Below are 24,743 nucleotides of genomic sequence, written 5' to 3'. Positions count from 1 at the left end.
CCTAGTTTTTCAGGCCAGACAGATGTGGATTTGAAGACTGGTTCTCATGAACTCCAGTATTAACTTATTTAATTTTTCTAACAACCTTGTAAGGTGCAAACTATCTCAATTCTCACTTTATAGATAAGGACACTGACACCGAGGTTTAGAGAGACACACAGCTGCCAAGTGGCAGAACTGGGACAGGAACCCAGGCAAGGTCCTGAAAGCAGAATTACGACCCAGAATTGCCTCTCAGCAGTAGGGCAGGTCCCTAGATGTGGCAAAAGTCACAGAGGGGACACATGAACAGGTGGCTTTGGGCGGCTCTGTTCTAAGCCATGCTGCCCGGGAGAAAAAGGAGCTTCTGTGCCTGGGCCCTCTCCAAGTGAACAGATGAAGACCATGGCAGTTTCCTAATATGTTCTCGCTGGCGCCTGGCAATGGCCTGGTTTTGCTTTCCTCCTGTCTTCAAACTTGCGTTGGGAGGAGGGCTGAGAAGAAAGCATTTGTCATGCAGTGAAGGGAAGCGGGAGGGAAGCCGAAAAGCATGCTTGCGTATGTGTGTGAAGCGAATGCAGGTGAAGGAGAGGCGCCTCAGAAACACAGGAAGCTCCGATTCACCTCTGGGGACTCAGGGAATCAGAGAAGACGACACTTCACAGAACGCTGAAGGCAGGGGGACCAGTCTCTGAACAGCAAAATGCTTCTCTCGGTGAAAAGGAAGGTTTGAAAAATAAATACTCAACAGTGTGGTTAGGAAAAGCCAAAGCCACCTCCCAACCACCAACTCTACTATATTCACAGACTTCTAAGCCAGACGACAACTGAGATATCCAGGGCAGATCCTCCTCTTCATCCCTCTCCTCTATCCCCCCTTCAGAACAAGCATCAGTCTTCTTCATCTGTTCTGTGCCTCACCCTCCCCATGGGCATTTGGCGAAGGCTATGAACCCCTTCTCATAATATAATGACTAAAACAAAATATGAATTCTCCAGGTCAGAATACTGGAGTGGGTGGCCTTTCCCTTCTCTAGGGGATCTTCCCAACCCAGGGATAGAACCCAGGTCTCCTGCACTGCAGGCAGATTCTTTACCAGCTGAGCCACAGGGGAAGCAAAACAAAATATATCAGATTATAAAGGAAGCCAGTTATGTTAAAATGGTTATTAAAATATTTTTAAAATCTGGTGTAGCAATTTGTCTTTATATGTAAGTACACGCTACACATATAGATTATATGATTAATAATACACAGCATATAAACTATAGTTATATAGCTGCTGCTGCTGCTGCGTCGCTTCAGTTGTGTCTGACTCTGTGCGACCCCACAGACGGCAGCCCATCAGGCTTCCCCGTCCCTGGAATTCTCCAGGCAAGAACACTGGAGTGGGTTGCCATTTCCTTCTCCAATGCATGAAAGTGAAAAGTGAAAGTGAAGTTGTTCAGTCGTGTCCGACTCTTCGCAACCCCATGGACTGCGGCCCACCAGGCTCCTCCGTCCATGGGATTTTCCAGGCAAGAGTACTGGAGCGGGGTGCCATTGCCTTCTCCGTAGTTATTTAGCATACAATTATAATTTATATAGCTTGGTTTATATGGTAATATCTATTAAAATATGATATACAAAGATCCAGAAGTAAATCTACTAAGTGCCATGATTTCTAAACAATGATGAGCATTAATGATCTTTCAAGATGACTTCCATGACTGTTAACATAAGAAAACATCTGGGATTTTTATTGGTGCTAAAGGTACAGGTATCGCTAATGCAATCACTGTGGTCTGTTGCCTTCACTCATAATTCAGGGAAATGCTAAAGTTCAAGTAGGGGTTAGTAGAAACAAAAGATGTCAGGTTTTTTTCCACCCTTGCTCAGGAGTGTTCTATCTATAGGAGGCCACATTAAGAAACACTGTCTGGAAAGATGTCAGGAGAAAGGTCAGGGTTGCAACAACGGTGGGGAGGTCCATCAGCCAGTGGGCAACAAGGAGGCTTGGAGGGGCTTTTTCTGCTTCACTGGGCCACTAATTATCCCAACTCAGCCTGCCCATCCTTTTCACACTAAGCTGACTTCTCACAAAGAGGCATTTCCTCTTGGCCACAGACTTAGAGAGGTCCTCACATGTCAGCACACAAGCAAGGGGCACAGAGAGCCCCTTGGAGCTCTTTCTTCCAGGGACTTGCAGTCTGGAGGCTGATGCTCTGACAGTTTTACTTACCCTCTTCTACCTCCTGCTTCCTTTTTAGCAGTCCTCAAAGGCATTTGTATCTACAGGCTGCTGCCAATTGTTCAGTCTTAATCCTTCCATTTTAAATCATAAATGACTAAGAATGTATTGAAGCAAAACAGACTTGCGAAACCTTAGGAAAAAAAAAATAAGAGTAGCTCTTTCATAGAAAGAGCTTAATTAAGAGAGGCTTAAGATATCTGAGCTGTTCTGAAAAAGAAGTGTGTCCCAAAAATACTGGCCAGAAAGTGCCTAGATCTGCATTCTGGGCCCAGTTTCAACTACATACTCCACCATGTCAATCTCCTTTGGGTATCTCTTGCTCCATCATATATAAATTAAAGATAAATCTTTAAAGGAAAAAGAAATTCAAGCACTTCCTATGTGCCAGGTACTGTGTCAAGTGTTTTATCTTTATCATATCACTTCCCTCACTGGAAACTTAGAGAAGAATTGATGTTCCCATTTTACAGATGAGGAAACTGAGGTTCAGAGAGCCTAAGTGACATATCCAAATTGACAGAGCTGGTCAATGAGCAACAGAGATTCCAGCCTGAGCTTATGATCACCTCCCTGCATGGCATCCCTGTTGCTGGGATTTCACAGAAATCTTGAACACGAGTCAATTCCCTCCCATTTCTAGGCGATCAGATTATGTATGAGAAAGTGCTTTGCAGGTTGTAAATGACTCCATGTAATGGATTTCATTATGTATGTATACTCAAACATTATTTAGGGATGTTTCTGTGTTAATCTTCAAGAGTGACCTGTTACCCCCACCCAGTCTGCCCAGTACTGAAGCTGCACTGCCCAGCTTTCACCAGGCTGAGCTCAAAGAAAATGTGCCACCCCTAAGGACTGAAAGAAGCCAACTCCCATGAGGACAAACAAAACCCCACAAATTCATCCACAGGCAAATTCGAATGTCCACACTGGGAATCTGAGCTCTGGACTAAAACTTCCCTAGGTCTCCCATCTGGGATCACTTACTTTTCAGTCCCAATCAGGGATGCTAGAATATCGGTTAATTCTGCACCTCAAGAGCACCTCCACCTACTTTCTTACTTGGGAGACAAGCACGTCTATAACTCCTGTTTATGCATGCCCTATTTATGTATGCTCTGCTTGTTCATTTATTTACGCTCCATTTATTCATTTATTGCACACAGACATTTTTCATGTCTGCTGGTGGAAATGTTCCATCAGAGCAGCTGAGCATCCACACCCCTTCAGAGGAGGTCTTCTTAAACCATCTTCATCACAAAACTGCCTTGAAGCCAGAGCCAAACAGAGTGGGTTCTCTTGAACTTTCTCAAATCTTTACATCATTTCACATAGAAGACTTCAGACCAGAAAGGGCCTGATTCACATCATTGCTTACTCTCATTTCAACTATTTATTGAGCACCTTCCAGAAAATCAACGTGCTTTTTAAACACAATGATGAACCAAGCAGACACAGGTCCTGCCCTTATAGTCTAGGGGCAAGAGGGGCTTATGGGCAGAGAAATGTTCTGAGAAGGTGACATTTAAACTGAGAGTGGAAAGATGCAAGAAGCAACGAGTTCTGGAATAGATGGGGAAAGGACATTCTAGGCAGAGGGAGCCACATGTACAAAAGACTAAGGAGGGATCAGACAAAACCAAGTGTGGCCAGGGATGAGAACAAGCAGAACCTTAACTGCTGACGGAGTATTAACTTTGGAAAGCAGTGTATCCTTGTTTAGCGAAGTCCCAGGTACATGCTAGATGACCTGGCAAGGCCAATCCTGGGCACATGCTTCAGATAACCTCTTGAATATTGTGTCCCAAAAGAACACTACAGAAGCAAAGATGCCTAGTAAGACATAAATTATGGCAAAACTATGAAATAAGCTAAGGATGTGAAAATTCATAATCCAAGACACTAGTTACCTCAGAGAGAGGAAAGAGGATGAAATCACAAGAGATAATAAGGTTCTTTTTCCTAAAACCAGGTGGCAGGTTCATGGATGTCCATCACAACACTGTTGTTTTTGCCTGATACATATTTTATTAATATTTTTATCTGCTCAATATTTCATAAGAACTACCTCTTTGTATCTGAGGGTTGGGTGGAAAATGGATTAGAGGGGTGAAAAGGTAGAAGTGGAGAAATCTGTTAGGTAGACCAGGGCACCTGTTGAAGCAAGAAATAATAGTGGTTTCCAGAAGAGCACGATACAGAGGAGATGAAAGGAAAGAAATGCTGCCAGGCACACAGTTAAACCATAACTTTCAAACTGGGTTTAAGGTTTAAGCAACATTTCTAGAGTGTGATGGGAATGGTGAGGGAGAAAGGGTTTCTTCCCCAATTTACGAAACTCCTTGATTTTTACAGATCTGTAAATCAAGACTCAGACGAAATAAAAAAAAAAAATTAGGGGCGGAATGGACCAGTACCAAAATCATTAACACCAGCCTTCTGCCTCTTTCTACCCAGTCATGTGATAGAACACAAACTCACACTCTGATACACCAGAATTCAGTACCGTGGGCATCATCAGTACTGTATGCTGACAGTATATTGGTCTTTGTCTATAATAATGATGATCTATCTTATTCCCAAAGAGTCTCCATCAGGGTGAAGTTACCTAAAAACTCCTACCCCAGTGCAAGTAGGTTAAATCCAATTTAATGGTTTTGCAAAAACTTGAGGGTGGTGTTATCAACATAATAAATCAAGATGGCATCCCAGCCATGACTATCTTGTACATGTGTGCTAAGGTACTTCAGTCGTGTCCGACTCTTTGTGACCTTATGGACTGTACCCCGCCAGGCTCCTCTCTCCACGGGGAAACTCCAGGCAAGAATGCTGGAGTGAGTTGCCATGTCCTCCTCCAGGGGATCTTCCTGACCCAGGGATCAAACCTGTATCCCTTATGTCTCCTACACTGGCAGGGAGATTCTTTACCAGCACCACCTGGGTAGTCCATGACTATCTTACCACAATACAAAATAAATGCTTTAAATGGCATTCCAAAAAGTTTTTTAAAGTTAAACGTTCAGTCATGTAAACTTAATATTTCACCCTCATATACACTGATAGATCTAAACATCTTTGGAAACCATCATTTTTTCTATTTAGTAACAGTCAACTAATTAATTTGCACATACATTTTGATTTGATGATTCTGTGTTTAGGAATTTACCCCGCAGGTACTGTCATGTGAAAAGGCAATGACAAGCTACAAATAATGTCTGCTAAAGCACCACTGCATTATCCAGAAATTTTAAATATCTTAAATGATCATCAGCAGACAACTGGTTAAAAAAAAATTATGACATACCTATATAATGGGCTATTGCCTGGTCTGTTTTTTTTCTATAACAATATTTATATATAATAATATACTAATGTTAAAAATCCTCCAAGAAAAAGTAAGTATCTATAATATGCCACCATTTGTGTAAAAAAAAACAAAACATATGTACACATACATACACAGATATGCACACATCTTGATACTGATCTGTGTATACTACAAGTGCATACCCGTATGTATGTATCAAAGAAGGACATCCAACGAATTGAAATTATAAACATTTATGACATCAGTTTTACTGTATTTTATGGCAAGCGGGTAAAGAATTCACCTACAATCCAAGGGTTTGATCCCTGGGTCAGGAAGATCCCCTGGAGGAGGGCACAGCAACCCCCTCCAGTATTCCTGCCTGGAGAATCCCACAGACTGAGGAGCCTGGAGGGCTACAGTCCATGAGGTCACAAAGAGTCAGACACAACTGAGCGACTAAACATACATGCGTAAAGCCATAGCACACACATAATAAACTTTCTTGAATGAATAAATTCCCTTTAAGCCTTTATAAATCCACTTCCCAGTGTGTTCCTCTTGCTTTTGAAAACCTGACCCCAAAATGTCATTTAATTTTTTCTCAGACACTTTTTATTAACAATTTAACACTTTGCTCAGATAATTTGAGAAAGCTGGTCAGGAATAACCATCATAAAGGTAATTCCTACTTAAAGACTCTCATGCAAAACTATTCTGGGATACAACCAGCGGGGCAGACTTTCCAGAGAGAAACGTTTTTGGACGGTGATTATTTAATTACGAGGTTAAAAAGGCACATGTCGTTCTGTGCTCACACAAAGGCGATAGGGTTTCACCCTTGCCCACACTCCCACACAGTAGCGCTGCGGCATACCTCTCCACGGATGTAATGTGAACCCAACTCCTCTGCTCGGTCTGCTGGTAAAACGATAGGGACCATCAAATGGATTAAATGTATTCCTTCACTCTATTACCCTTTAATCCTAAAATAAGCAGTACTAAACACATTCCAAAACAGGATATGCACTTTCTCAGAGGGTGAAATCAGTGCTACATGAGGACATTCCTGAGTTGTCCCAGGTTATTCCTCGATAGATAACGGTGCATATTCAGAGAGCAGTTGACCAGCAGGAAATAATTACTCTCTTTAATACCTATTACCACCACGAGTCATCCACTCTAAGAACTTACAAAATGCCAAAATTTCACATGAAGGCATCCCTGCCTCAGAACAGTGTATTCTGGAATAGCACACCTGCCCTTAGCAAGAACTAAAATTAAAAGAAGAGCTTGGTTATCAACCACTGAGAACACAACATACATCCCATTGTTATAGTCCTGTTGGCTTGAAATGCGCCTGTAGGTGACTGAAGATTCAAAATAATAATGGCTTAAACAAGATGAAAATTATCTCTCATGGAAATATAGTCTGGAGTTATACAGTCCAAGGCTGTGCTATTGTCTCTGCGGTCATCAGGGACCCAGGCACTGCATGCCATATTCTGCCTTTTACAACAGAGGGCTTCTACCTCATGGTCCAATGTAGTTGCTTGAGCTCCAGCTGTCACATCCACATTCCAGTGGACAAGAAGTCAGCAAAAATGGTACATGCTTTCCTTTCAAAAGCACTTTCCAGAAGCTGTACTTCCTAATTTTATTTATATGCCTTTGGCTAGAGCTTAGTCAATCGTAATCCCTAGAAGCAAGGAGGGCTAGGAAATATTGTCTTAATACGATATTTGCTGGACAGTACTTTGAAGGTAATGTTTCTAAGGAGTAGAAATGTACATGAGGACAAGTAGCAGTGTCTATAACATTGAGGAATCACAAAAGATTCATACATAGATATCTTTTATTTTCTTGAAATACATAACCATACATTCCTTTCTAGTGGGCAAGGGCGGAGAAGGCAATGGCAACCCACTCCAGTACTCTTGCCTGGCAAATCCCATGGATGGAAGAGCCTGGTAGGCTGCAGTCCGTGGGGTCGCTAAGAGTCGGACATGACTGAGCAACTTCACTTTCACTTTCATGTACTGGAGAAGGAAATGGCAACCCACTCCAGTGTTCCTGCCTGGAGAGTTCCAGGGATGGCAGAGCCTGGTGGGCTGCTGTCTATGGGGTCGTGAGAGTTGGACACTGCAGCAGCAGTGGGCAAGGGAATTTAGCTTATGGACTTACAGATCCAGCACCATAACACACACCTTCAGTTCCCAGAGCAGGTTTTCTCTTACCTGGGTTGGGTTTTGTTTTTTTTTTTTTTTTTTTTTTTTTTGTGGCGTTATTTGTTGCTTGTTTTTTGAGGTGTTTTTTTAAAGTAGCGTCAGAACTTAAAAGATGCTGTCAAAAAAATCTAAGTCATTTTACAATTTCTGCCTCTTCCCCAATATTTTTAAATTGTTTCAGGTCATTTCCAAGGACTCAGCTTAATTTTCATAGAAATAACTCTTCTTTCTTTTCACATTCATATGTCATGGGTTTATGTAGGTAACTTAACTATAGCAGCAGGTGTAACTGGCAATAAGTAGTGTAAGGAACAAACAAATTCACACTTGGCAGATATACGATTCTACAACACCACAACTAAAGCAAGCAGAAGAGTGAGAGCATCCTGAAAAGGGGATGCTTATCAGGCAAGCGGACTGAGTGAAAAATTTCTGTTCTCTCTCCTAAATTTCTTCTTGTCCAAATCTCTTCAGTTGATTATCTGAGCAGGAAAACCCTAGCAATACTATCACCGTGTATTAACAATGGGGGGGAGAGAGAAGGGCTTCCTATTCTATAATCTCCCTCAATATACAGATGAGGGAAACTGAGGTCCAGAGAAGTCAAGTTTGCAAACATCAGATATGTACAAGCACTTCCCAAAGGCACCTGCTGCCTCCAAAAACTTTTCACTGCTTCTCACTGGGGAAGAATAGCATTGGCATTCCAGGCAGGACTACCTGCATTGTGATGGTACAATCTCACAGACCACGAAAGAATTTACATCTCAGTCCCCAGGCCTCTAAAGGCCATAGGCAACACTCCCAAGTCATCATGACAAGAAAAGAGAAAGGTACCCATTAGCGGTGAAATGCCCACATCCCTAGACACAGAGGTTATTTCTGATGTTGTGGATTTGGTCGTCTTTTACTTGCTCTTTCTCGTCATCTCTTAGATCACACTAGCACAGCTATGGGTCTTGTTCATACCCATAGACAACTCCAAATCCTAAGGAATCTTAAAAGGTCTTTTAATCTTCTTGATAGAAGCCAACAAAGCTTGGCCCAAAACATGAGTATGCACACTGTTTTAATACTTCTTAGGAAGAGATGCTATAGTTAATTGAACAAAGACATCACAAACATTTTCTAAGAGCTACTCATACTAGACTCACAAATAAATGGAAACATAAGAACATTACTATGAAAACAAATTATACCTTCTCAAACACCTGCCTAATGAGATCAGTTGCCCAATTTTCTAGTGAATCATTTCACAGTTTTATTAGCACTGTTTTCATATCTTAAAAAACTAGGCCTCTGTCTTTATCCTATCTGTTCCAAATTTTTTTTTCAATTTTGTTTTGACAATTTTTAAATTATTTCATGTCAAAATAACGCATCTTCCTTTACAACATCTGGGATTCCTATCATCCATCCATTTATTCATTCAGCCAACAAATTCTGGTAGGTTTTTTGCTGTGCACTAGGTATTTTTCTGGGTATTAGAGACTTGAACAAAGGAAACATGGAATATCCTCATGAAGTTTAAATTCTTATGGAGCTAAGGTAACTTAATCCTAGGGTGAGAACAAAAGCCAGATAATCTATTAAAAGTATAATGTCAGGTAGTAATAAGTGCTCTGAAAAAACAAAGAGTTAAGACGAAGGGAAAAGGGAGGGATCTGAACACAATTTGAAGATGATCACAGAACACAACCGTTCAGGAAGAGAGATCTGGAGGGAAGCAAGGGAAAAAAACTGATGGGTATGTAGGTGGCTGGTCCTGGGGGATGTCCCAGCAAGGGCAGATGTCCTGAAGTGAAACTATGCCTGTGTTTGGGGACCAGCAGGTGGTCAGCATTGCAAGAGGGGAGGGAGTAAGAGAAAAAGGAAGAAGGAATATTTGAATTTAGATATGCTTTTCACTTTCCCAATTTGTAAAAGCATTTTTCCATAATCAAATTTAAATGTTCTTTACATTGAAAAGTTTTGGATTAATCTTTTCATTCCACATGAAAAGCTGCTTGTCCTAGCACCATTTATTGAATTTTTTCCCCACTGCTTTTAAATATATATCACCTTTATCATAGATCATCATCTTACAACACCTGAGTTGATTTGGGGAGATATCTGAGTTTGTCATTAAAAATCCATTTCTGCTCTAGTAACGTACAGTTTTCCTTTCTGTTGCTTTACAATGTATTTTACTATCTGGCTGGGCTCAGTTCAGTTTAGTTCAGTCACTCAGTCGTGTCCAAGTCTTTGCAACCCCATGAATCACAGCACGCCAGGCCTCTCTGTCCATCACCACCTCCTAGAGTTCACTCAAACTCACGTCCGTCGAGTCCGTGATGCCATCCAGCCATATCATCCTCTGTCATCCCCTTCTCCTCCTGCCCCCAATCCCTCCCAGCATCAGAGTCTTTTCCAATGAGTCAACTCTTCGCATGAGGTGGCTAAAGTACTGGAGTTTCAGCTTTAGCATCATTCCTTCCAAAGAACACCCAGGGCTGATCTTCAAAATGGCCTGGTTGGATCTCCCTGTAGTCCAAGGGACTCTCAAGAGTCTTCTCCAACACCACAGTTCAAAAGCATCAATTCTTTGGCGCTCAGCTTTCTTCACAGTCCAGCTCTCACATCCATACGTGACCACCGGAAAAACCATAGCCTTGACTAGACGGACCCTTGTTGGCAAAGTAACATCTCTGCTTTTTAATATGCTATCTAGGTTGTCTGGCTGGGCTAGAACATTTCATTAATCTTTAGTCATCTTCATGGATACCAGACCTTGGCTGGTTCTACTTTCCAGCTGACAAAAGAGCTCAAAAACCACTTTATTAACTTTATTAAATTTCATGGCCTCTACATGACAGGAAAGAAGAAGAAACTAAGATTATACTCAAGCTTTTGTGGGGGTAGGGCCTTCTTTCCAAACTAAATTCCAAGTGCTCAACATCAATGCCAACCAGGTAATAGTAACCTACACTGTTTCTTCGTGATAAGAAAACGTATGGACTAGTAAACTGGACAGTCATTTAAATCATGTTTATCTAGTCTGATAAACGGATGTGACTATAAGTCCTGGAGAAGGGCTACAGTGTTGACCTGTGGTTCTCAAACTATTTGGACCAGTAGCAGCAACACCTAGATTATTAGATGTGATTAGATATTCTAGGTGATTAGGTATTCTAATCACCTGCTGATATCTAATGAATGAGAAACTCTGAGGAGTACCCTCTGGAGCAACCCTCCAGGCGATTCTGATGAATATCGAAGTGTGAAAACCACAGTTTAGAGTCTATAAGAATGGCATTGAAACATGTATACTATCATGTAAGAAACGAATCGCCAGTCCAGGTTCGATACAGGATGCTTGGGGCTGGTGCACTGGGATGACCCAGAGAGATGATATGGGGAGGGTGGTGGGAGGGGGGTTCAGGATTGGGAACTCATGTACACCCGTGGCAGATTCATGTCAATGTATGGCAAAACCAATACAGTATTATAAAGTAAAAAAAATAAAATAATAAAATAAATTAAAAAAAAAAGAAGAGTCCTCCAGAGCCAGGCACATATTGTAGGGTTTAGGAGTTCAAACTACAGTCAGGGTTGTAAGATCTAACCTTGGTTTGAGTACTCACTAGCTGTGTAACCTCAGGAAGAGTAACTCACCCTTGCAGCCTCTCAGCTTCCTTGTGAAAACAATGTGGATAGTGCTGTTTCTCTCAGAATGGGTTTCAAGAGTTAAATAAGAAGACAAGAAACGTGCTTAGAATACAATATGCCCTAGCCCATTGTTAACGTTCCATTCATGATAGCTAACATGATGATAAAAAATCATAATCTGCTTTCAATTTATTTCACGTAATTTATTCTGGAAAGCCTAGATCCATTCATGCTGGATTTGACAGAAATCAGGGAACGAGGGAGTACAATTAGTGTTATAATTTTCTTGATGGTATTTACAGAGATATGATGGGAAGCGGGGGTGAGTGGGGGGTACTGACTGAGGGAGGGGTAGGGGGAGTCATCTCAGGCAGGGTTTTATGGGGCTGATGTCTAGGAGGATGAAGAATTTCCTTTTCTAATGAAGCTCACTTTTTTTCCCCTTTGCAAGTGAATCAATTATATAGCCTAGACATTAATTAAAAGGTCCTAGGGCGAAAAGCGCTTCCCACAAATAACTGTCCACAGACTACCAGTTCATTTCCTATACATCTCCCTGGCAAGGCCCAACAAAAGCTCAAAGAAGATGGATGGACTTCATAGGATGACCCGAGGGTCAGCTGATTCAGACAGCTGAATTCATCAATATGGGCAGCAAATTCCGTCTCAGAGAGCCATCCACGAAGAGCAGCTTGTACAGTCCCCTCCTGCTGCAGATATTTAACTGGCCCAGGAAAGACAAGTAAGGCATATGCCCACAAAGGTGCCCCAGTCAAGGACCAGTCCTCCTGTACCACTGTCGTTTCACAAAGAACACATTTAGAAAGCCCAAATTGGACATACTGCTTAAATAAGTTTTAAAATATATTAATTATATATCTAATATATAACTATATATTTAACTATATGTATTAAATGTATACTATATTTATATATATGCTTTATTTCCATAATTATTACAATGGGTTGAATAGTGGTCCCTTCAAAGATCCACCCAAGTCTCCAAATGTGATCTTATTTTGAAAAAGGTCTTTGTAGATGTAACTAAGTTGATGAGATCATCATGCCTAAATTCAATGACAAGTCCTTAAAAAGGGAAAAGGCCAGAAACACAGAGGAAGAGAAGGGAGCGATACTTCTGAAAGCCTCGAAGGCCAAGCACTGCCAAGAAGGTCCCCGGAAGCTAAGACAGCATGGATGGATTCCCCCTGAGAGCCTACACAGGGACCAACTGTGCCAACACCTTGACTTTGGACTTCCAGCCTTCACAACTGTGGGACCATAGACTGTGTTGTTTAAAGCCACCCAGTCTGTAGGCAATTGTTTTGGCAGCTTTAGAAAATGAATGCAACTAATAACACTCTACCATAAGCAAACTAGACTAGAAAGAAATCACACCCTAAAGCTAAGAGATCTGTACTCAACCTTGTGTGATGAAGATAATGCTATTTTCTTAAAATAAGTCATTTGATTTTGTTCAATTTTCCAAGCTGTCTGCCCTGCATACTTATGTAACAATTGGATCAAAATGAATTATTTTGAGTACTATTTACTATTTTAAGTAAATATACCCGCCTGAAACTCTGCTCAGTGTTACGTGGTAGGCTGGATGGGAGGGGAATTTGGAGGAGAAGAGATACACGTATGTGGACGACGGAGTCCCTCTACCGTCCACCTGAAACTATCACAACATTGTCAATCGACTTTACTCCAGCATAAAAGAAACAGTGAAAAAATAAACCTGCCATAAAATGCTATCACCAGGATTCTGTAAATTTAAAAAAGTCATCCAAAATCCCTAGCAGTTGGACAGAACTATTAATGGTTTGGTGTCCCAGAACCAAGGAAAACATATGATTGTGTCCTTCCCTACGGCTTCAAATAGTCCAGACTCGGGATGGTGGAGAGTCTCCCAGGTATCTATTGTCTCCAAATTCGGGTCTTCACAAAGATGACCGAGGCCTGTCGCTATAATTTCCAAACAAGTCAGCAAGTCGCTATAGAAGCTCCGAAGACCAAGGCATCGAGGATGCAAATGACAGGAGCGCTCCTGGGTGCCCAAGTGCGAAAGAAAAGACTTTGAGAAATTATATCGTTCGAATAATTGCATAGTGTCATTGAAGAAAGAAAACACCTGAATTCTTCTAATAAGGCCCCCAGAGGCCTAATTCCTCAGCATGCAAACGTGAAGGACCTGCTCTGGATGTTATATGTACACATAGTGAGTCAGCTTTAAAGAGCTGTGAAGGCAGTTTCTGCATCACCAGGTAGTTTACCAAACCTAAACTCAAATAACACTCTCATTAAATGCCTTCTGACAGTCAGAGGTGCTTGGGTCTGTCTTGTAGCATGGTGTCAGACTTAGTAAAGCAATGAGGAACAGAAGTTCAAAAACACAGATCTGAAGACTGACTGGATGATCATCTTGCTTATTTTCAACTTGCTTTGACCTCAGACTGGCTGAGGGGAAGTACTGCCAACTGCCTCCCTTGACTGAGCCCTTTGGTGAATGCTTCCTCTAGCAAACATGCAAATGGCATGTCTGAAGAATGCCCCCCACTGCCAGCTTTCACAAACTCCCCAGAGGCCCCAATTTGACACCAAAGCTATCAACAAGCCGAATGGAGCCCCCTTAAATGTATGCTGAACCGATTAGAAAATTGCAAGGAGCCTTTTACTGGACATCGCATTATAGTTAATGCAATTTCTCACCTTTCAGACACCCCAATAAGCTCAACACCACACCCTCTAATTTTATAGGAGTTCCATATTCAAGACCCCAGCCTCGAATAAGCCAACTAGCCTAGGGTTCTTCTGATATCTGACAACAGTCCGATGTCATCCCCAGGCCAGTGAGAATATAAGATTCTGTTTTTGCCAAGGTACTGTTTTATATTTAGACCATGGGAGTCAAATGACAGAGCTTAACACTCTTTGTTAAAGAATTTGTGATCTCAAGCCCTCAAGACCTGGTTTCAAACCTGACTCCACTACTTATTATTTACATGACCTAGGACATTTTACCTAGCCTCCCCAGGGCTTCAGGGGGTTTTTTTGTTTTTGTTTTTGTTTTTCAGATTTAAAAAGGAGTAGATAAAGGACATGCATTAGAAAACTGTTCTGAGGATGACAAAAGGTGATACATGAAAGAAGCCTAGCACACAGCAGGTCCAGCCCAAGAAACCCTCCCGGGACAGGGAGGGTTTAGCTGCTTAGATGTCATGCTCAGCACAGACGTTGCCACCAAGTGGCACCTTTATCCCAATCTTCCATTCATAGCATCCTTCCAGCAGTACACATTCCTCTCTCACTTCTTCAAATCAGTGGTCACAACATCAGATGACTACCTGGCCAGCCAGGGATGTAACGGGTGATTCAGGCCAGGTAAGCAACAGAGAATGTTGGGGACTGCAGAAAAATTTCAACATGTGTATTCTATCTAAAAGGAAGCAAGGAATATGAGTTGCCACAATTTGTCACTGTTTTCATTATTTTTTCTTTATTCCAGAGGAAACCTTAAGTCTGAATTTTCATCCAAGATATCAATAGTTAGCAACTAATCTCAATTTTAAATGCTGTGTAGTATCAGCAAGACATAGATACAATGCAGATTTCTTCTCAGGAGTTTTCAGGGTATGATCTGGGTTCAGGTATTATGTAAATATCCGTATTTCTCATAGCTTAGAAAAGGGAGCTTCTGTTTAAGGGACTGGTGATTGTGTAAATGGAAGTGTTTAGCATGGCACACTGGGCACCAAGGGGAAAAAAAGTCATACTTATCAAGCAGGCTAGGAGAAAATGAACTAAGTATTATCTTGATTATGTGTGGTTTTTACTTTGAACATGAATTTTCAAGGGTGCCTGGCACAAAAAAAGACCCTTTATAAATACTGACCCCAGGGGCAGAGTTTAAATGTTGTCTTCCTGTTGCAGACTGCAACCTGTTTTTACAAACATCATATGCTCTTACAAACATCACAACTTCAAAGAGACTGTGAGGGTACAGGGTCCAATTCTTCTAATTTTATTTAACCTAAAGTGTAAATATCCCCAGGTGAGTGTGTAATGAGCCATATGAATCTGCTATTCCATCAGGAAGTCTAATTCCTTTAGATGCTAAATCGTCACATCAGAGGGGACTTCACTCTCTCTTCTGAGTTAAGGCTCTACAACAACAATCATCACCTCCATTTTTAGCAAATGAATGACTGTGGCTCATGGTGGGGAAGTGCCTTGTTCTGCCATATAATCTACCATGTCAGAGCCATGAACCCAGGTCTTCTTGCTCCTTATCCAATGTGTTTCCATTAAGCCTTCTTCCAACCACAAAGGTATATGAAGCCTACACATCATGCCCAGTGAAGCACAACACATACATTATCCCATTTAACACTCACAAGAACCTCAGAAGATAACTTACAGTAATAAGCAATAGTATTCCCACGCTGAGAAGACCAAGATGAGAAAACCAAGACAGGCTCAGAAAGGTTAAGTCACTTTGCTAAGGATACTCAGCTTATAAGAGGCAGAACCAAGACTACAGTTCCTACAAAGTGTCTTCAAAGCCTGTCCCTTTAACCGCTCAGCTAGAATGGGCACCCAGAAGCTCTCACAAGCTTCACAGAAATTTTTATGACGCTGCCTGGAAAAACATATTTCTTCCCAGAAATCAACCCCCATGGTTCTCCCATATACAACACAGGATCTTTTGATCCTTTTGATGTCAAAATGCTCAGTGATCTAGGAATCATTCCCTTTAGGAAATGTTCGCTCAATTCATGGGGAATTCCCTCTGGGATATTCATTAATTACAGAGTTAAAGGATAATCTTCCAACTTTCTGAATCGAGAGACTGCGAAACAACTCATTAGATTTCCTTTATCCACCAACCTTCAACAGCAGAAGCATATGAATGGCGATCTTTCAATAGACTCTCAGTATCACTTTGAGGGTTAAGACAAGAATGTATTTTGAAAACAAGACGGTGACATTGATGCCACGTGCTCTCTCACTATTCATCAGGTATAAACTGCCACTCAGGGGATGAAACAAGGGTTAATTGCCAGGTTGCTCCATAAGCTGAGATGCGTCAAAGTTTCACCTTGGAAAAAAACACACAAATATAGTCCAATCTTTTAAATAATAGGGGTGAAAGTTGGCACCATCTTTTTAGAAGACCATTTGACAAGAGCTCCACATCAGCAAGTCCTAGGACAAGAGGAACTACTGTCGTGTGCTATATGACAAAGAACAAGGGAAAACAGCTGAGGCAGCCATGACTCAAAGACATCTAATTCAATGATAACCCAATACTGGATTCTAAAAGCTAATATATCAGATCTTTATGTCATTTATATATTGACATATAAAGATGTCCATGGAGTATTTCCAAGTATGAAAAAAAAGCTATAAAAGATTATATGTAGAATGTATACTTTCTATAAGATCTTAATAAATAATACATTAAATGTATTAAATAATCTTAATAAATAATTTGAATGACCTGAGGAAATAAAACACCAAACCATAAACATCATATATCTCCAGCTGTAGGGTGAGTAAATAGTTTCTGTACAGAGCCAGTTAGAAAATACTGTATTGGCCAAAAAGTTCATTAAGGTTTTTCCATAACATTTTACAGAAAATCCTGAAAGAACTTTCTGGCTAACCTAATACTTTCAGCTCTGTGCACCATGAAGTGAAGTAGCTCAGTCGTGTCCGACTCTTTGCGACCCCATGGACTGTAGCCTACCGGGCTCCTCCATCCATGGGATTTTTCCAGGCAAGAGTACTGGAGTGGGTTGCCATTTCCTTCTCCACTGTGCACCATGATGGCTGTCTCAACTATTCAATTCAGCTATTGTTAAAGCAGCCATGCTGTTATTTAGTCGCTGAGTTGTGTCCGACTCTTTCCAACCCCATGGACAGCAGCCCACCAGGATTCTCTGTTCATGGGATTTCCCAGGTAAGAATACTGGAGTGGATAGCCATTTCCTCCTCTAGGGGATCTTCCCGACCTGGGAGTTGAACCTGTGTCTCCTGCTTAGCAAGCAGATTCTTCACCACTGAGTTACCAGAGAAACCCAAAAGGAACCACAGATGAAACTAAATGAACAGGCATGCTGTGTCCCATTCAAACTTTATTTATGGACTTGAAACTGAAATTTCAAGTAAATTTTATGTGCCACAAAACGTAATTCTGATTCTCTTTCTGGCAACCATTTCAAAATGTGACGACTAGTCTTAGCTACAAGGCTATAACAAGACAGATAGCAGAATGATTTTGTCCTACTGGCTGTGATTTCCAGATTCCTGCCTTCAAAGGGAGGATTAAAGGTTTTCTTCTCTCTGCTATATATTCTTTATATGTGTGTGTGTACGTGTATGAATGTGTGATGTTTTAAATCTTTCTATAATAGCCATGTCTTATTTCAAAATCAGAGCTAAAGCAGCCACACTGGGATGACCTTATATATTTCCTCAAGAGAAAAACCTATTGAGGTGTTTCAGGTTCTATCAGGCATGTTATCAAAGGCCCAAGACATAAGTACGGTAAGACAACTAGCTTTCTTAGCTGTAAGGATCTTTCCCTTCCTAGAGGACTGCGAGCATGTCTTATGCACACGTACACACACATATGCACACGCACCCCACCTCCTTTTCCCCCACTTTTCTTGGCACATCAATTGACTGAGTGTTTTTCCTCCCCAAGCCAAAAAAAAAAAAAAAACCAATCCAGTGGAAACCCATTTCTTAGCCAAATTACAACCCACTAAAGGAAAGCAGGCCGGCGTCTCCCCAGATTACCGCCCCAATCATCAATCAGCACGATTACCAGGGCAACAAAGGAAAGACGCTGTTCGAGGCACAGTCTTGGCTGACCCAGTGAGCACTGCTTCGGGGGCGCGGTCGCTCAGAGTCCAGGCATCCTGCCTGGAAAGGCAGCCCTTGTCCCCAGACTAACCACTCTGCATAATTAAAATGACTTCACAAGGCTACTACTGCTCTGGGCTTTCCATGTCAGCCGCTCATCAAAGTGCAACTCCAGGAGGCTTGTTCTGAAAGCCCGCCTTTTATTGCGAGAGTCAAATCTACATTTATCAGCAAAGCTGAAACGTTAAAGGGATTACAAGGAGCTTAGAATCCACTGGCGGTTCATTGATCTGGTCTCGCAAGCCTCATCTCCACATGCCCTTTAGAAATGGCTGTAGTCTGTTCCCTGGTTTTTGGTTGCCTTTCATTTTTTAGCACCATTCTCATCCAGGCTGAAGGGGACATTTCTTCCAGCCCTGAATCCAAAGGTTCTCGGAAATCTTTCTTCTAAAATTAAGAGAAGCTACTTGCATGTTCCTCCACAAGTGGTATAGGAGAACATTTTCTATAAATGGACAGATAGTAAATGTTTTGGGCTTTGTAAACTACACTCTCGCAAATACTCAACTCTATCATTGTAGCTCAAAAACAGCCACAGACAATACATTAACACATGCGAGTGACTTTGTTCAGATAACAATTTATGGGCACTGAAATCTGATTTTCAAAGAATCTGCATAGGTCATGAAATAGCATTCTTTTTTTCCCTAACCATTAAAAGATGTTAAAACCATGCATGACTTCTGAGTCATACAAAATAGGCAAAGAGTCTGATATGGCCAGCAGGACCATGCTGAGTATGGTCCTGTTCAGAGTATGGTCCTTGGACCAGCAGCATCAGCATCACCCAGGAGCTTGTTGAAAAATGCATCTTATTTCCTCGCCCTGGAGCCTACTGAATCAGAATCTGCATTTGGACAGGCTCCCCTGGTGATTCACATGCCAGCCAAGTCTGAGAAGTCCTAGTCCAGAACACAGAATTTTGAAGTCAGAGATGGTTGGAATAGCACTGACTGGGGACTGCAGAACCTTAGGCAAGCTGTGAAACCTGAGACTCACTTTCCTTATATATTAGAAGGGGTATAAATAATTGCACCCAGCTCCAAGGACTGTTACAGGTGAAAGACTGGAAGGATGGGAAAATAGGTCCCCAAAAGCAACTAGAATGTTGGTGACCACAATGAGCCAAGATTACACCCACCTAACGGAGACCGCTTATGTGTTGCCAGTTACTGCCACACAGGAAAGTCGGCCCCATCTTACCAAAGCTTGGGATTCCTCAAGAGAAGCTGGAAACCTGGCTGTTAATATTAGAAACGTCCCCCGTTTAATGCACTGTGCAGACCAAACAGAACCCACCTGCAGGCGGGGTATGAGCCGAGGGCCTCTAGTCTGTGACCTCTTCCTTAGAATAGAGAAGTCACCAGGGCAGACAGTCACAGAGAAAGCAGGCTGGCTGTTAAGAGCCAAATCCGAGCTTCATTCTCGGTAGCCAGGAGACCTTGGGCCAGTGATGGAACCACTCTGGGCCTTAGTCTCCTCGTCAAGGAAGCATCACATCTACCTCACAGGCTTTGGTGAGGAAGTGACAGAAATGTATGCACAAACAGGGAGACACACTTTTGCAGAGAGTAAGCATACCGCCTGGTCACTGCTGACGTTGCTTTGGTATCACTATTACTATCTCTATTCCTCCGTGCCTAGGCATTCAAAGGGCATATCTTCACTGTCGAACTGGCTATTTCCCCCTCTCTGCTCAAACTAGGTGCAAACAAGCAAGTCCAATTAAGCCCCACTTGGAGAGCTGTCTCATGGCAGAGTACACTAAGTGCCTAGTTATTAATGATTTTCTCCTGGCCACAGTCCACGAAGATGCCTTAATCTTCCCCTTAATGAGAACGCCTTCAGCAGCCCTGTCCCTGTGGGATTTGCCCTGGGCTGCCGTGAGGGGCTGCTTTTTATTTTTTCAGGGGGGCAGGTCACCTGCAGGGACCAGTGTACACCTTTGCTCCCCAACTGCCCTATGTCGGGTGGAAGAGGGCGCTTTGGTTGACAGTTATGAACATTCTCTTCTCCAAGGCCTAGAAATTCTGTGGTTTTCCATCTAGTTTTTCTTTTTTTTTTTTAAGAATCCTAAAAATCCCCTCATTTGCCACCAAATGGTGTGGGTGACACTATAATTGATAAAGGAGTATGATCCCTCAGGAAAATCTCCATAAAATGTAACAGACTTTCACAGAACCTGAGGCAACTTTATCACACGCAGGAGCCCCAGAGGGCAGAGAGGGAGCTGGGGTAAGCAGTGCCAGGTGCTGTAATTCAGCTTTCTGCAATCTTTACCCTGCACATGAATCAGCTGGGGACCCGGTTAAGGCCTGAAGCCAGATTCACTAAGTCCAGGGCAGGGCCCGAGATTCAGCATTTCTAACAAGCTCCCATGAGATGCGGGCACTGGCGGTTCCTGACCCCAGGTTGAATCAACAGGACCCTCCTCCTTTGCTTCATCTCAGCGTCTGTGCAAATGTCAGCTCCTCAGAGAGTCCTCTCCAGACCACCTTATCTAAAATGTAATTATTTGCTGAACAAGGGCAGGAACCCTGTCTGCCCTGTTCGCTGTATCCCCAGCACCTGTCGAGAGCCTGGCACAAAGCAGGCCCTCAAATATTTGTTCAGAGGTGAGATCCCAGGGTGAGAGCTGAAGAAAAGGAAATTCAGGGAGCCTGAGTCTTCTGCCCAAGGTCACACAGCTAGGCAAAACCAGAGCAAGGCCACAGCACAGCTCCCTCCTGACTTCAAAGCCCCAGCAAGCCAGAAAGGGAAGCAAAGTTTGTTTACAACCTGCTTCCTCCCTAGAACTTCGGTGTTGGAAGGCAGGAACACAAGTCTGTTCTGCTTGATGGAGATGCCTGCTGTGTGGATAATGCCGGGGAGGGGGACCATGTGGAAGCCAAAAGAATAGATGAAGTCCAGGAATGACAGTGTTTAGGGTGTTGTGGTGCTTTGGAAAAGGCAAATTCACTTCCATGAAACACACCAAAGGCAGTCTTTCCGCTTTGTGTCAGGCCTTTCCTCCTATCCGACGTGACTGTCTCTCCCAGGAGCTCAGAGGTCTCCCAAGGCAGAGCACTGGAAAAGGAGCATGCCAGGGATTCCTAACTGCCAAAAAAGAATCTTGTGCCATAACCCAGGAATGGTTCTCCCTCTTCTCCAAAAAGTCACCCAAGAGCATGAGGGAAAAGAAAGGGGCAAAAAGCAAGAAGCTGTTTCCTTTCCAGCCATGAATGGAAATGCCATAAAAACCCCATTCATGGAAGCTTTCGGCTGCTAGTGGGGAAACTACTTGGGCATGAAAACCCATCCCAGCCTCATGAAAGGCTCTCTTTCCAAAAGTAAGGCTCCGTAATGGGCTGAAAATAAAACACTTGTTTTCCCCTCACTGAACCAGCTGGGTTAACATTGCTGAAGTTTCTGCAAGACGCAGAGGCCCTGACAATCTGAAGTGACCAGCAGATCCCACAGCCTCTAGTGAGCTCGTTATGCTTCCTCCCAGGTACTAGCTGAGAGGAAACTCAAAATAACTGACAGAAGTAGCTAATATTTATCATGCGCCTGGTATGGGGTAAACAAAGTGTTTTCAATATCTGGCTTAATCCCTACAATAAAGCTGTGAGGGAAGTACCATTATGGTGCCCATTTAACGGGACAGGAAAACTGAGACCTAGGGAGAATGACCGGCTGGAGGTCAGACTGGAAGCAGGGGGCTCTGGCCACACCCCTACACTGTACCCCTGCCCTACAGGCCTCTGATCAGAAGTTGCCCTAAAGGCTCCAGAGTAGGGGAGGAGCCAGAAATCGCTCTCCTGTTCATCACTCTGCCTTCCCACCCTAAGTGGAGCAAAGGATGGATCAAACAGGAAGTGATCAGTAGCGCTGTCACACTGGATGTGCCTGACAAAATCAGGCTTCCACATGTATTTCCACATATCGCCCCTTTCACATTTGGGACACACCAGGGGCTAGTCCAGAGCCACCTACTGGGACTACAATATCAGCGGGACTGATGGATGCCTACGCCTGCCCTTTTCATATTTATAAGGTCACCCGGCCTTGCATCCGACACAGAAGTTATTAAATGCTCGGGAGCCATAAGGGCTGCGCTCAGTGCCCTGAAACAAAGGCAAGGAGGCTGCCAGCCCATCAGAGGCAAGAACAAAAGCATTTAATTTCTGAAGGAGCCGGCTGGGAGCTTCTTTAGAACTGGGTGCCCAGCACACATGACCAACTGGGAATGAACAGTGCGGGGGGGGTGGGTGGGGGGGGAATCAAAGCAGGCTTTCTCCCTAGTATCCAGAAACAGCCTTCTTCAAAGGGGCATGGGGAGTGGGGGATGAGGGAGGAAGATGCATTAAGCAAAGAGAGAATGGGTTACAACACTGAAGAATTTTGTCCCATCCCCAGTTTTGCCTTTTCATGAAGTTGCCAAGAAGAACCTCTCTCTTCTCTTTGTATTACCAAACAGAGCCTGTCAGCCTGCACCCTAACTTTTCCCAGCCAGAGCCTCAGCAGCCAGATGTACTGGGAGGGCACCCAGATTCCTTGTCCCCCAAACATAATCATTCCAATCCAGGCTGGGGCTGCCTGGAAGTCAACATTCACGGCACATTAATAAGAAACATCTGGCCACCGAAGAGGGTTGACACAGCACAGGCGGGCAGTGGTGGGTTTGCGGTTAGGACCCAGAGTTACAGAGGCTGAATTAAAAACACAATTGGAAAACACCAGCTAGTCCCAGGAATCCTACATATGCAGTACTGTGGCACTTGGAAAAACTGTCCTGCCTAAGTCGAATCATTTGGTAGAGTGACTTAGGCCCACAGAGACTGGTACGAGAGACCCCAAACTCTCACATCAGGAAAATGCAGCCAGAGCCGGGCCCTCCTGCATCCACAGTGTCTGGCCACCACTTCCACCTTCAATATTTGTAGCAGATGTAGTCCCTCTCTTAAAGGAACAGCCTTTGCATTCTTTCCATGTGACTTCAAGTGCATTTAAAAGGCGAAAAATGCACGTGTGTGCATATAGACATGTATGTGGATTTATCTGTGTAGCTTCCCCCTGCAGTGGTGCTGTCTCCAGGAATCCCACATAAGGGGTCCTACCTCCATTTATGCAAGGCAAACCCCGGGCACTGGTCACCACAGGCGTTACATGGCTGGCCTCTCTCGATCCGCCCCAGTCCGGTCAACTTCAAAACAAAAAGACAACACAAGCATGTTTCCACCACCGGGCTTCCTCCAGAGCCCCACTTGTGTCCCAGGCAGGACAGCCTGCCTTTCCCACCCCACCTCCTCTGATTCTACTTCAAAGCTCCTCTTGGAGTTGGGGATTTAGGGCAGGCGCTGCAGGGCCCCAGGGGTGGTCTCCCGCCTGGGGATGGCTGCGCGGACCCAGTTCGGGCTGCCTCTGGCGTGGACACCAAGCCACTAAGAAATGGCCCTGGCTGGGGCTTTGTCTCCCCCAGACACCTTGGTCACGGGTTTCTAAGAAACAAAAGCAAGACCTTTCTGCTCCCCGGAGTCCCCGAGAGGCGACCATTGCGTGCTCTCCTTGAACCAGGCTGATGCTCCCGAGAAGGGAGCAGAACGGGACATCCCCCCACCACCACCACCGCCAAACCGCCCCAAAGTCAGGTTCGCGACTAGAGCTCCAAGAGGCTGGACACTGGGGCTTGGGTACGGGGATTCCGACCTGCCTGAAGGGAAGAGGCAGAGGGGGCTTCCCTGGGTGCCCCCAGACTGTGACATTCAGGGTCACGGTTCCCAGCTCGGCTTTTCCCGGGATTGGGGATCCTCACTTAAAGCCTTCAGCCCCTACAAGCGCTCCCGCGCGCCCGGGCCGCACCCCCGCTAGCGGGGCCGGCTTACCTGGGGCCACAGGTGCGCGGCCGCGGGGCGGAGGGAGCCTGCACAGGGGCGCTCGAGGCGGGACGGGGCACCCGGAGACTGGCCCCGCTCGGGCGGGGGACACTCACCGAGCGGCTGGAGAGTCTTTTCCGGGAGCTCCGGCTGAACATGGCCGGGCGCCTCCTGCACGCAGCGCCGTCCGTTCGTCCGTCCGCACCGCGGCCGCGAGGGCGGGTCGCCTGGGCGGGCACCCTCGGCGGCCGGTGGCCTGTCTCCGCCTCGCTGCCCCCGGCTGGCTCCGCAGCGCACGCCTGGCCCTCCTCCCTCGCCCGTGCCTCTCGCCCCCCCGCCCGCAGGTCCCTCCCTCTCTCCCGGCATCCCCCCGCCCTCCCCGGGTTCGCCCCGCGGTCCACCGGCCCTTCCCATCCCTCCCGGCGCGCGCCCAGCTGTGCCTGTTTTCTCCCCTTCCCGGCTTCCCGCCGGCCCATCAGGGCCAACTCCCTTCCCTCACCTGGGCCCGCCTCCCCTCAAGGCTCTTCCTCACCCTCGCCGCGGAGGTTAGGGGCAGGGG

The 24,743-nt window shown here is 44.3% G+C and overlaps 1 protein-coding gene across 1 annotated transcript in view; it reads right to left on the bottom strand.

Moving 5' to 3' along the window:
• Positions 1 to 24,464, bottom strand: part of PRICKLE2 (prickle planar cell polarity protein 2) — a 352,315-nt gene extending 327,851 nt beyond the window's left edge. The window contains exons 1-2 of the mRNA XM_018038277.1: positions 24,301 to 24,464; positions 23,429 to 23,514 (exon numbers count right to left, since the gene is read on the bottom strand). Coding sequence (XP_017893766.1) covers positions 23,429 to 23,514; positions 24,301 to 24,342 — 128 coding nt within the window. The 5' untranslated portion in view covers positions 24,343 to 24,464. The remainder of the gene's footprint in view (positions 1 to 23,428; positions 23,515 to 24,300) is intronic.

The sequence above is a fragment of the Capra hircus genome, chromosome 22, assembly GCF_001704415.2.
Source record: "Capra hircus breed San Clemente chromosome 22, ASM170441v1, whole genome shotgun sequence".
NCBI classification, from domain to species: Eukaryota; Metazoa; Chordata; class Mammalia; order Artiodactyla; family Bovidae; genus Capra; species Capra hircus.
This window is presented reverse-complemented; position numbering and strand designations above follow the sequence as displayed.